The 14459-nt window shown below is 39.9% G+C and overlaps 1 protein-coding gene and 1 long non-coding RNA gene across 2 annotated transcripts; one reads left to right on the top strand and one right to left on the bottom strand.

Moving 5' to 3' along the window:
• Positions 1 to 340: 340 nt before the first annotated feature.
• On the bottom strand, positions 341 to 3176 carry LOC121052349. The gene is made up of 3 exons (XR_005808779.1): positions 2633 to 3176; positions 1745 to 1817; positions 341 to 1185 (listed from the first exon to the last, which is right to left on the bottom strand). It is a non-coding gene; the product is annotated as an uncharacterized LOC121052349 (long non-coding RNA).
• A 7641-nt stretch (positions 3177 to 10817) lies between these two features.
• Positions 10818 to 11411, top strand: LOC112192583 (KRR1 small subunit processome component homolog). The gene has a single exon (XM_024332379.1). It carries the CDS (start codon positions 10818 to 10820, stop codon positions 11409 to 11411), a length of 594 nt encoding a protein of 197 aa, XP_024188147.1.
• The last annotated feature ends 3048 nt before the right edge of the window (positions 11412 to 14459 follow it).

Below are 14459 nucleotides of genomic sequence, written 5' to 3'. Positions count from 1 at the left end.
TCTTGTTAATATACTAGTATATACGCGTAGTGGAGATGCTATCTCTTAAGGGCACCTTGAAAAACAAACAACAATAATATTAGCACTTCCTGTATATAAATCTTGAATACAAAAGCTACTGTAATGGGTATAATTAAGCATAAGAAGCAGCAGTCGCCAACGCCCATAATTAATAGATGGGATGTAAAGAAAGATAGGTAATTATGGAACCCTTATACACAATATGAGAGCGTGCTGATAACGTGTTATAAAGTAGAGAGAAGATAAAGAGAGAAAAGTTGGGAGGAAGTAGAAGTGTTATCATTCAGTCTCATTAGCCTCCTTTATATAGAGGTAGGGTTTATATCAAAGTACATAACTAATGAGTATTTACATGAACATCCATATAGATAATAATATTTACAACACATTTTAAGTTTTTAACTCTCAACCGCCTGACTTCCTTTGTCATCGAAAAAAAAAGGAAAACCGCCTGACTTCCTTTCAGTCTCCTGTAGTCCTCATTTGAGTTTCTATTTTCTATGGCTTTTGGCCGAGCTTGAAAATCCATGAGCCCGCACTTCAGTTTTCCGAGACACTTGGTTCCTGCATTTCTTTACACTCAGAAGGGTATTTGGGATCCTAAAACAAACAGAAACCATTTGCGTCATGGGTTCTTCCCAAGCTGAGAATCAAAGTGTATTGGATTTCATCTATGATGCACGGAAACGCGAAAATGCCCGCGTATCCCGTATCGAAACTGGAAACGGGTACGAAACGCGTCGGAAAACGGTGTAACGCCCCAAACTGCACCTCATCAGCTTGAGCACGTCCCAGTGCCGCGTGTCTCTAAGACATAAACTGAATGTTCAGTTTACATCCTAAAAACCCGCAAGGCATTTTAGTTAAAATCGCTTTTCATAAATCGCGTAGCGGAAACGTCTAAATACTTTTTGAGGTGAAAACTTTTTAGAATCATTTATCGAACTTATTCGTCTAAAGCACTTCTAGATCACCGCTAGGGTAAATAAGAGTTGGTACACTCCGATACAAGACAAAATAAGGAATAATAAGTTCCAAATTAACGACTCTCAAGTGATAGAGCTCAAGACTAGACACAGAACCTGAATTCAGTTACTACTATTCACCGAAACTATCTCCGCGCACCCTGCTCCGTCCGTCAATCCCGTCACCAGTGCACAGTACCTGCATCCACATTGTTGTAGGGGTGAGCTTTCGTCCTCGCTGCTCATTGGAAAATCATCTCGACTAGGTTTGAAAATAGTGTAATATTGCTTTGTGGCCACAATATAAAAACATACTCAAAACCACGTCATTTAAAGAACGACAAACTTTAAAATATTTTTCAACTCGAAAACCGATGCATGATACTTAAATAAATACGGCGCCAAATCCAAGTATTACCTGATGGCCGGTCCCATAGACCAACTACACGACCTTACCTCAAATTAATTTATAACCAGGTAAGCGTAGCGAGAGCGTCCGCTACCTAGCTACACACATGGATCGGGTCGTCATTGCGATCGCGCACCGTCCGACAGGTGTAGCTAACCCTCCGGAGGTTAAGGGGATCGAACCCAAGGAAGTCAGAGCCACCTTTCGCTCTCAAGCCATCACATCTTTCACGGTTTGGTTAGTACGCATTGCATTTTAACATAACCAAACCACAGTCTTAACATGCATCATTTAATAAAAAGCGTAATATAATAAAACCGCTAATCGAGGAGAGTCCCGAATCCCCTACCTGGATTTCGAAGCTTTACCGTTTTGCGTTGTCCGGAATTCACCAACCTTCCGTTCCTCGGGTAACTGGAGTCCTAATTTCCAACACAATGATCGTTATTAACTCAATGAGCTAATACTAAAGTTTTGACAATTCACATATCATTCGACCCACTTTCCCTGGTTTGACAAGGATATAACCAACATTGACTCATGGTTGACCAGTAGTGATAAGTTCGATAACTATCCAAATTATCGAACATTCTCCTTTGAGCTGGAATATCAATCAATTACAACGAATCATGTCTTAAATGGAATTATTTCACTTTCATATTCATTGCGCCCAGTTTACTAAGGGCACCCAACTTTAACATAAACCGTGACGAACTTTCTAAAGTCTCACAGTGTAGCATTCAGCATGCAGATAAGCCAAGATAAATATATATAAACCATGATTATGCCAAGTTGATTTCACCTCTATCCAATATATCATAGCATACCTTACTAACCTTAATTAATCTTCAATAACCAGTAGCCAAACAAAAGGGAGCTACCACGTGCAATTCAACCACAAATAGTCAAGAACCATTAAACAATAATTTGATTCTCAAACTCCAATTGTTCTCAAGCAGCATCACCATTTACATGATTATTCAAAACTAAGCATTGAAGTTAATAACTACTTAACACAACCAACATCCAGTAATTTGAAATTTATGACGGTCAGACTCACAGGAAATCATCATGTTCCAAAATCACCATTCAAATCATTAATAACCAAATTTCCAAATTTCCACAACATTGAATTGTCAAACAGAACTACTAACCCGAAACTAGTTCAATCCCAACATTTACAATCATACTCCACTTATGGATTCCAAGTCAATTTTCAACACAACTTCCAGCTTACCTTTACCTATAGCCTTCACTTCACAACACAGAACGAAGCAACCTTGTCCTGTTATTGATCACCTCCACATTCCACCCACTCCAAACTTCTCAATGCAACCAAACCAATGAGCTGGGATTCCCCGGACCTCAGACGATGCTCCAAGATGTCGGATATGAGCCCAGAAGCATAGAACGACCAAAGAGGACAGCGGCTCCGCCGGTACCCGACACCCATCAAAACATCAATCCATCAAAACCCATCAAAAACTAAAAACTAAGTATACCAGTACCTAGAGCTCACCGAGAGGATCGATTTCCATACCTCATGCATCCCCGATGATCGCCGGAAAACTAGAAGCTTTTGGGCTTCGACTCTCTCTCTCTCTCTCTCTCTCTCTCTCTCTCCTCGCTCCCTGCATGGATGATCCGTGACCATAGACAGAACCACGACGACAAGACGCGTAGAACATGACCGGTGCGCCGTTGTGTCGTTGCCGGACGCGGGAGTTCCGGTTGGGTCACCGTCGCGGGTCTCGAGCTGGAGAAATGAGTCGATGCTTCTGTTCGTTTCTGGAGCGATCTAGTGCGTCCATCAAGCCTCCTCTCTTATATACTTTCCCTTAAATGATTTTGGATGGCTCAGATGAAGCGGCGAATGGTTCAACGGCTCAGATCGTGCCAAAACATTTCCTTTTTATATAAAATGAATTTCCATAATTCCCAGACTTCGGAAATTCATAATAAATAGTTCCGCTGTCGGAAAAATTCCCCGAAAATTCTCACAGACTCGTAATGGCGCGTACTTTATTATAGACTCCAAACTTTGGAGATTCCACCTTGTGAAAAATCCCCAATAATTATTCCTGAAGACCTTAATAATTACCGAGATCGTCAAATTTATTCCAAACGATCTCACCTTATCTTGATAGATTTTTCCGGGGCTCACAAACGGCCGGAAACGCGTATCCTGATTTGGATACGGATTGGATACGTGCGTATCCTATTCGGATACGTGAGAATGTAAATAAATCGGATACGTGGGGGTAATCCTGACTTTTTACCCCCAAAAATAGAAAGAAAAAAAAAAAAACTAAACTCAGATCGAGAGAGAGCTTCGGCACAAATCGCAGAAGAAGCAGAGTAGCAGACAGACCCAGATCGAGAGAGAGAGAGAAGAAAAATCGCAGTTGGACCGACCTAGATCGCAGTCGCCGCTTCGGTTGCTGGTCTTCTTCGGTTCCATTGATTCTCGTCTGGTCTTCTTCTCAAGTCAGACCGACCCAGATTGAGAGAGAGAGAGAAGACAAATCACAGAAGAAGCAGCCAGACCCAGATCGAGAGAGAGAGAGAGAGACAGAGAGAGAGAGAGAGAGAGAGAGAGAGAGAGAGAAGAAAAATTGCTGAAGAAGCAGACCCATATCGAGAGAGAGAGAAGAAAAATCTCAGAATCTCAATCGCTTCGGTTGCTGGTCGGTTGCAGACCCAGACCCAGTCTTCTTCGGTTGCTGCTCGGAGTTCCTCTGCTGCTCGTCTGGTCTTCTGCTGCTTCGTCGGACCTTTTCTGCTCGTGAGTTGTGGAGTTGTGGTAGTATTGTGATAATTTGTGATCAATTATTTGATATTTGTTGTTCTGCTAGGTCGGGTATGATTTGTTATTCATATTTGATATTTGATATTGTGATAATGTGTGTGTATATATATATATATATATATTTAATTCGCGTTTCCTTCACGTACCCGTTTCCTATTACATTTAAGATTTGCCGTTTCTACGTTTCCGATCGTATTGTATCCGGAAACTCGTATCCGTTTCGGTGCTTCTTAGGATTTCATGCACATTGGTTTTGGAATTCTGGGGGCTTCGTGTTGGCAATTTTGGGTCAAGAAGGGTTAAAATCCGTTTTTCATTCTGATTTCGAGGGGTTATGATTTGATGGCTTGGGTTTTGAGCTTTCGAGTAGTTGTGATGTTTCAACTTTCAACCCATAATCTGATGGGGAAACTGGGAAGGAGCTTTACAAGGATTTTGGGGACAGCGTCCTCAAAAGGTTCTTGGCCAGGTGTCAAACTGTTAGGGGAGGGACAGTGCTGGAACAAGGATTTGGGTACAGCGTCCTCAAAAGGGAGCCAAGATGCAATAAAACAAAAGCGGGGAGACCATTCGGGCACGGGTTAGAAGAGTTTTGTGACCCGGTGTCCGGTGACCCGGATTCGCTTTCTTTTATAAAATTCCCTCCAATTCGAAATCACCAATTACTCTGCAGCATTTCAAAAGAGGAAGCTAGCTCTTCTTCTCTTCTCTCCAGAAAGAACGGGGCGCGAAGCGAAGCTTTCTCAGAGCAAAAGATCCGATGCAGAGAGTTCGTGAATTTGAAGATGGAGCTTCCAGGTAATTCAGTGACGAGAATTTCACTTGTGAATTCCGAGCATGATTTCTCTGATTTGAGTCTGGTTTTGCTAAGCAATTCGTCTTTGTTTATGTTGAGAGCCTGAGACTGATCCAGTGGAATTAGGTTTTTGTTTGCCGAAATGTAATGGACGATTCATGTTTTTGAGGCTTAAACTCGATCGTTTCCTTGATCGATTCATGAATCTGAGTCGCTTTGTTGAGAATTTGAGCATAATTCATGTGTATTATGGCTTTGAACAGCTAATGGAAATGAAATCCCTAGCTAATTTTAGACAACGAAGTTATAATTCAGAGGATAGAGATCTAATTGGACTAGTGAAGCGTAAGTTTGAGTAATGAAGCTTGAGTTCAAGGATCAGATTTACCTCTTAGGAAGTTGAAATTTGAGCATGATTAGTTTTGTTGTTGGAAGTCTCAATTGTGTATTATGGCTTTGAACAACTAATGGAAATGAAATCCCTAGCTAATTTTAGACAATGAAGTTATAATTCAGAGGATAGAGATGTAATTGGACTAGTGAAGCTTAAGTTTGAGTAACGAAGCTTGAGTTCAAGGATCATATTTCCCTCTTAGGAAGTTGAAAGTTTTTTTTCAATGTACATGAGTAACTGAAAGCCTATGTAAATAAATAAGTCGCTAATGCAGAAACTTAGGAATGACTGATTAAGAGTAGCTTGAATTGAATCATGAATGCATGCTTGTTCATAATGTGAGTAAGAGGAAATTAGCTAAAGTTGTTACTGTATGTAGAATTTTAGATCTAAATCAATATGATTCAAGGCATAATCCGATTTGTGTTCGGCTTTATGCAGGACAGAGCAACACCATTTACTGCCAGTTTTCTGTATCGCCGCCCTCAGATGAGGTGACCATTCAGGAAATGAAGCTATGGATACATGACAACTACAAGATTCCAGTTGAGATGATTTCCCTCCATCGCTGTGCAAGTCTTCGTGCACTTCCCGACCATCTCTCTTTGAGGCAACTTAATATTAGGAAGACTGATATTCTGGTGATGATGTTACACATTGATGAGCCTGTGCCATTTAGGAGGATTCGGCGAGCTAGGTGGAGGTATGATTCCGAAGTCATGGTGGCCATTTGTTTTGATTTAGCATTAGAACATTTTGACTATATCTCTATATGTTTCCTAAATTCTGTTACAATCTGATTGTCACCAATTAGCAATGTTGTTTGATTTGGATTTGATTATCCATCTTTAGTGATTGGTCTTTTGGTGGAGAGTCTGGAGACAATGAAACACACTTTAGTGAAGACTGAAGACCACAACTACATAAGGTAACTTTTTTACTTGTTCATTAATTTGTAGTGCAAAGTTAGTATATATGCCCAGGTTTAGTGATTGGTCTTTTGGTAATCAGCGTTGGTGGGGACTCAGCTTTTGGGGTGGCTAACAGATATACTGAAGTGAATGCTTACCGCAGCTACATAAGGTAACTTTTTTATATGGCTCGTTCTCACAATATCTTCTCTTAAATTGAACTGTTGGAATCTGCACAATATCATGCCGGCTGGATATAATGACAGTGGTTAGTAGCATCCTTTGTATTCTAGACTTTCTAGTTGTGCTCTCTGTTCATGCTTTCCCTTGCTTATTAGATTTACGCAGTTGTTACCATCTAGGATTCAATCAGATTTCACTAGATTCTGTTAAATGAATCAGTCCTGGAATCAGGGCACTTACTCTTTAAAACTGTAAATGTATACATCACTTTCTCTTGTTTGCATGAACATGTTGTGCATTCTGTTTCATATGGATGATGCAAAGGATCATATGATGTTTAGATTTGTTGCAAGGTACTTCAGGATTATTGTTTGCACATGATTGATGTAGATAAAAAAGATTTATCACTAGGAGATCACCTATATATGAAGGCTATAAGGCATGAAGGAATTGAAATTATACACAAGTGAGAGGAATGCTTAGCAATATTGCCTGAAATTTCTTTAAAGTTTAAGAATAAACTCTCAGCCTCCAATTGAAAGCCCCTCATTTGACCTTTCTTAAGAGAATTAGAGACAGTTGCAACTTGCATGGTGGAAATTTATGACTGCGCATTTGCATTAGTCCTTTGTTTGCTTATGTAGTTGTTGCAGGTCTTATTTAAATGCATTTGCTATCTTTTTGTTAATAGCTATGGGGAGGAGACATTTGATTTTGGAGTTGCTGACCCCCCTTTTGGAGGAGATGACCACCCCCCTGGTGATGATGATGTTACTCCATACATCAATCACCTAAGGTAAATCTCACAAATATCTTTTGAATGTTTAGTATCCACGTACAGTTAGTTCATTGAATGTTTAGTATGGTAGTTGGTATATGTTATGTTTTTGCAGGATTAGTGATATTCACTATACTCCAACTATAGTGAATATCGTTTCTGAGGTGGGTGGTGGATATATTGATACACTCAAGATTACCTCAGACGACACAGTTGGCTCACTGATGGACCGGATCTTGCATGGCCCCAAAGGTCCAGGCATTATCGGTGGAGGTCATGTCCTCACTTACAATGGGGAAGATCTTCTCGATTATAGCCTACCACTTCTCCCGATGATCACCACTGATTCCACCATCATATTGAGATGGCCGACTAGTACGAGAGGTTAGGTAGAGAGAGTTCAGGGACTTGTACTTTTATATAGGATTTGATTCCACAGCCGTTTGCCCATAAGAACAACTGTGTCACAACTCAAACTCGTCTCTATATACATATCTTATCAGTTTATTTGATAAACAAGAATAATCTGCTAATGCATCTTTTACTGCTTTATCTTGTCAGAATCAATATAATAAAACCTCAAGAAAAAAATTATATACATATACTGATACACCTTTTGTAAATACGTCAGTAGTTGCTATCTCTGTATTAAACTTAAGATATCCATAATTAATATACAACTAGGACATCCATTTTGGTCTCAATCGACATCATGCATTCATGCGTATATATTTGCAGAAGTAGCGCTGATCTAGCAAACATGTACTGAGTACAAGAACTTGCTGACTACATAATAAATGACATATCCATGTACTGAGTACAAGAACTTGCTGACTTTAAGTACCACCCAGAAGCCGATTCAGAAATAATGTTTTCAGTGATCTCATTTTTGCAGCAGCTAAAATGGAAGGCAGATACTGAAAGCCTACCGATCCATATCGTAGATTTCTACAACCGTTATGATGCGCATTTGATACTAAATCTTAATTATTTTTCTTTAGGGTAATGTTATTCACACACCTTTTTTTATCTATTCACACACCCCTTTTAATTAAATTACTCTAACTACCCTCCATTTTTTCTTTAATCCAAACTCTTTTTTGTTCAAATCCTGCTGCTTGCTACTGCACTTGTACTCGTGTTCTGCTATTGCACTCGTCATCACCTAATCCTGCTATTGCACTCGTCCAATCCTGCTACTACACTCATTGCACTCATACTCCAGTTCTGCTATTAAACTCGTCATCGCCTAATCCTATTAATGCACTCGTCCAATCCTGCTATTGCACTCATACTCGTCCAGTTTTGCTACTGCACTTGTACTCATGTTCTGCTACTGCACTCGTCATCGCCTAGTCCTGCTACTGCACTGGTCCAATCCTGCTATTGCACTCATACTCGTCTAGTTATGCTACTACACTTGTACTCGTGTTCTGTTACTGCACTCGTCATCGCCTAGTATTGCACTCATACTCGTCCAATTCTGCTACTGCAATTGTACTCGTGCTCTGTTACTGCACTCGTCATCGCCTAGTCCTGCTACTGCACTCGTCCAATCTTGCTACTGCACTCATACTCGTCCAATTCTGCTAGTGCACTTGTACTCGTGTTCTGCTATTGCATTCGTCATCGCCCAATCCTGCTACTGCACTAGTCCAATCCTGCTATTGCACTCATACTCTTCCAGTTCTGCTACTGCACTTGTACTCTTGTTCTGTTACTGCACTCGTCATCGCCTAATCCTGCCACTGCACTCCCATCAGTACATCTAGACAAGGAAAATAAGTAAATAACACTAAGATAGATAGTAATAATGATACCTCTACCATCTCTCCAGCAGTTCAGTATTAAAATGCTCAGTAAAAGAACACAGCAACTGTTATACTAATTCAAATCACAATCCAAATTGAACAGAACTATAGGTAAGTGAGGATCCAATACAATAATCATCCCAAACATGAAATAGAGAAATAGAGAATTCCCAATATTCTCATCATCCAAAGCACACAAACACCATTCCTACAAGATCATCCGATCAGCTAACCTTATACCGAATACCAATTTAATACAGCAATCAATCCTATACTCCAAACTTCAGGGAACTTGTAGCACATGCACAAGGAAAGAAAAAAAAAAATCATATTCAGAAAGCATTTTTCTCTTTTAAAGCTACATCCAAAGTAAGTTCTACTTCATTATGCGATATCATAATGCAAAACACAACTAATAATTGCAACTGCATTTTGAGAAATTGCTCAATTCCTACACAATCAGCCCTTCAGATCCTGAATTTACCATCGAAATTCAAAACCCATAAACAAATAAACAATGCGACTGGATCCAAACAAAATTAAATACAGAACCCCCAATTCTAAACCAAAATCCTTCTAGATATTCCAAAGTAATCAAATTGAAATCTTCTAAAATCAGAGAAAGTTGGAGCATTATGAAACGAAATTGGAATCGAATTCCCAAGAGGGGCCAATCAAGTAGGTTTTGAATTGTGACATTGACGGACAATCTAGAGAGAGAGTACTTGAGCATGAAGCAACGACGAAAGCCTCTGTCTTCTTCTCTACGAATGTGAAACCTCGCAAAGCTACTGCACGACGAGAGGATAAATTTTCCTACCACATGCACCGCTGGTGATTGCCGGATTAGCCAAAAAAATTCCAAAAACCGACTGAAGATTCAGGCTTCACTCCGTCACCTTTCGTCGTCACACGGGAAAGCTGAGAGCAAAAGTAGATCGGCGCTGAGGAGCCGAACCAGACGCCGATGGTTTGCCATCATTTGGTCGCCGAAAAAGGAAATTTTGGTTGGGTCTTCTTCCTGGTCGCTGGGTCTTGATGCATCTCTGTTTTGGGGTTTTCGTTTTGGGTCAGTGGCATATGCGTAAATATTTCATCAAACTGAGTATTTTGGCCATTTTTTCATTAAAATTGGGAGTCAGACTTGCATCATTTGACTTTTGGACGTGAGCACATGTCATTATTTGTATAAATCTTTTTGAAAATGAGTTTTCTGTGTTTACATGTTTGGTCATGTGCTACTATGTAATTTTCTATTATATATTAGTCTCAAGATCATCATTGTCCTATATTGCCAAAAAAAAAAAAAAAGAGAAGTTCGTCATCTTCCTATATAATTCCATAAAATCTATATTAACAAATTTTAGGTTGTCCAAACTTAGCTGCGCATGTATCGAATAGAACTCTCATCTGCTACAACGTTGGCCACGTTGGCCACGCATGAAATAATTAGGAAATCCTACCTCGTCTAGGAGAGAAGCCAAATCCGACCTTGTATAGGATTTGGAGATCCTACCTCGTATAGGAGAGAAGCCAAATCCCACGTTGTATAGGATTTGGAGATCCTACCTCCGTATCCCACGTTGTATAGGATTTGGAGAGCCTACCTCATATAGGAGAGAAGCCAAATCCCACCTTGAATAGGATTAGGAGAGAACGACCGACTCTAACTCTATAAATAAGACCACTTACACTCTTAGAATCCAACAATTACCCAAGTTTTTCCATCGACTATTACAAATGGCGGTCATCGACTCTATCCCACATTCAACCCCAGGCCCTCTCCTATCATCGTCTGCTTCTTGTTCTTCGACGTCAGATCTCGAAAATGGAATTCAGGAAGTCATCTATTTCGTTAAGAGCTTTCCCATAATAATAGAAGCAAATGTGTATAGAGATTGGCCGATTGTGAAATCTGCTCTGGGGGAGCATAATATTAATTGCCATTTGGATATGGTTAACAGTCGCATGACATTCTCAACAACAAGAACCAAGGAACCAGAAATTGCGCGCAAGGCGAGGCATCTTCTCCAACTTTTGTCACGGAATGTTCCGGCATCTTCGGCACTAAACATAATAAAAGTGCCCAATTGCGAATGCGAAATCATCTTCACTGGTCTTAGTAAAGTCAACAATAGTTATTTAAAGGAACTGGAAGGGCAGACGTCATGCCAAATTTTTTCTCGTGATGGGTATGTTCGCGATGGGGTTGTTTTCGATGGCTTTGTTATTGCCATTGGTCCTTTGGAGGGACTAACAATAGTCAGAAAGGCTGTGGAGTGTTGCAGTAAAATGCATCCTGCATACAATGGTCACCACGATGCTGGCGACTAAGAAGCTCAACGATTTGCGTCTATGAATTGCAAATTTGCGACTTTTGAGCCAATCCTCATCGATATAAAATCTATGGGATCATAAGCCGTACTCTTATACGAATGTACCCAAGCTACTTTTTCTTATATGTTGTTTACTTACTGCTGATAAATATGTGGGTTACAGCGCGGCCCTCTGTCAATTTGTCTTTCAAGGCCTTCCATATTGTACCTAATCTATGTTGTTTGCGTTTGTTCTGTTTTCCTTGAGCGTTTTGGATTGTTAGTTTGTCTCCAACTTTCTTTGGAGTGGATTAATTTCCTTCCTTTATAGTTTAGATTTTATATGGTGAACATATTCTTAATAGCATCATGTCCAAAATATTCATATTTGTGAGGGTTTCTCGAAGATCCCTGAGTTCGGCCTTTATTTCCTTGTTTGTGGCTTGTAGGCAAAAACAACTACCAAGGCTATCAAACACTTGCACAGAAACTAATTCAAAATTTATTGCATCTTGACTTCTCTATAATTTAGTAAATACTTCCCCTAGTACTCGTGTTACTCCCAAAGAAAAACCAAGCAATTAACCGACTGCAGTAATAATCACACTTCAACCTCTCTCATTAAAAGTACTAGTGGCTTTAGCATTCCGCTCATTCCAATTGATTGAGCTGCCTCTCAACAAATAATACCCTGGAAGCCAGCATCAACTAACGGCTAAAATATCAAAAAATCGAGTTCTTAACCTCATGTCCCTTTGGATAAAAAATAAAATAAAATAGGGACTAAATCTTACAAATATTAAGAATAATTTGCTCTCCACTTGCCATATGTCATGAATTAATTTAGTTTTTTACCCTTAACTACTTCTTTTGACTTCTAATATAAGGATTAAACATTACAAATAAAGACAATTTACTCTCCACTAGCCATATGTTATGAGTTAATTTTTTTTTTTTTTACCCTTAACTACTTTTTTATATTTCTAATCCCTTTATGTTGGTCCGAGATCCAGGCCTTCTTTTTCATGTGCAAGATAGGATCTCTATCTCTCTCTCCCCCAATCTTGGTTTGCAAGAAAGTTTGTTGGAACGTGATTCTGTCCCTTGCCTAGTTCTTTTCTTTTGGTGTGTATTGTTTTTGTGGTTTCCTCCCCATGCATTTTTGTTTGTTTGACTGTGGATCTCTCATGTCCCCCTTAATCTTGGTTTGTAAGAAAGTTTGTGGAACGTAATTATCTTTTACTAATTCTGTTTCATTTGGATTGTTATTGGGACTGTGGTTTCCTCTCCATGCACGTTTGTTTGATTTTGGGTTGGTAACTAGATCGTGGATAACGGTTTTTCCGGTTTTCTCTCTATCACTGTTACTTCTTCAGAATATTGTAATTTTGTTTTCTCACGACTTTGTCTTCCTAAGTCTCTCAAAATGTTTACAGGACCTTCTTCAGTCTCCCATGCCTTTACTCTACGGGAAAGTGCCAGAATTCATGCTGATAACACAATACTCCAGAAGGAGAACAAGTTCCTCTTAGTGGCTAAGGTTATTACTGATGAAGTTTTTAGAAGGGATGATTTCATGCGCCGGATGACCAGATTATGGAAGTTTGCTAAAGGGTTGGTGGCGAAGGCTGTTGACAACAATCTCTTCCTCTTTCGCTTTTCTTTGATGAGCTACTTGCAACGAGTTCTTAATGGGAAACCTTGGTCTTACAATAATATCTTAGTATTGATGGCACCGGTAACGTCAACATCCTCATCTGCAAATCTGCAATTCACTTGGCTGAGGCTAATTTTTGGGTTTATGTTCATAAACTCCCTTGGCTAAGTATGACGGAGTCTATGGCGAAACGTATTGGGGACGCTCTTGGCCAGTTCATTGATGTTGACCGTGATAATGATTTTGACTGTATTTGAAGCACTCTTCATATCTGAATTCATCTGGATGTTAATCAGGCTTTATTCCAACGAACTACTGTGACTCAAGAAGACATTGGAGATTTAGAGGTGGAATTGTCGTATGAACTTCTACCAAAATTCTGCTATTTTTGTGGTGTCCTCTTCCATTCAACTGGTGGCTGCCCTAAGCGTGGAGATCATCCAAATAATCCAGCAGATTTCCCATTTAGCTCTTCCCTTCACAATACTTCACGAATGTTGCCGGGGTTCCGTCCTCCCCATTCTCATTCATTTTCTATCGGTTTGCCGGTTATCCACGGCGGAGGTGATGCCGGAATTAGTCAGGTTGCACCCGAAGTAGATTCGATGGTGGTTCATAGTGAACGGTTACCAACAGTTGCAACAGGAGCAGATTCGGCGGTGGTTCACAATGGACGGTTATGAACAGTTACTAACGGTTACAGCGGGAGTTTGCATAGTGAGTTTGATACTGGTCAGATTTCTTGGGCCTCTTCTACTCAACCACCCTCTACTTTTGTATTAGGTTCTCATTTACCCACTCAGGTCCAATCTATCTTAGGACCTTATGAACAGTCACATGGCTTTTTTAAACCACCTGTACACTTTGCTGGCACATCGTCAAGACTGCAAATTGATTCAACGGCTGCTCTTATCTCTACGTCAGTTGGGAAGTCACCTCCTTCTTTGCCAGTTACTACTTCTACTCTTTCAGATTCATCTTATCTCAATTTAGATTTGGTGGAAGTACCAATTTTCTCTCAGTGTGTATCTATCTCTCCAAGTCGTGTTAACTTAAAGAAGGTTTCCCGTTCAAAGGCTACAAAAGCAGTTTTGTTGAAGGAAAACTTGGTCATTTCTGATGATCCTCTTCTGATTTCTCTGAAGACAAATAATTCTTGTTCCCCCTCACATGCCTCTTTTATTGGAATTTCCATGGGACCTCTTCAAGATGTTGGTAATTGCAATTCTTTAGATGTGGCTTCCTCTCAAACCTCCAAGCATAAAATCAAAGTAAGTTCTACTTCACGAGCTATTTCTAGAGGGAAGACACCTTTGCGTTTGGCTCGGCAGACCCGTTTCAAAAACTGACATAATCATGTGGTCTATGGAGTCATCTAAGAGGGTAAGCTTGGATGGTATTTGGTCTTTG

This window comes from Rosa chinensis, chromosome 3 (genome assembly GCF_002994745.2).
Source record: "Rosa chinensis cultivar Old Blush chromosome 3, RchiOBHm-V2, whole genome shotgun sequence".
NCBI classification, from domain to species: Eukaryota; Viridiplantae; Streptophyta; class Magnoliopsida; order Rosales; family Rosaceae; genus Rosa; species Rosa chinensis.
The sequence above is the reverse complement of the archived record's forward strand: the minus strand, read 5'-3'. Positions and strand labels throughout refer to the sequence as shown.

What these genes read in the sequence shown, in the direction of transcription:
- LOC112192583 (XM_024332379.1), top strand. Translation starts at nt 10,818, where the DNA reads ATGGCGGTCATCGACTCTATCCCACATTCAACCCCAGGCCCTCTCCTA.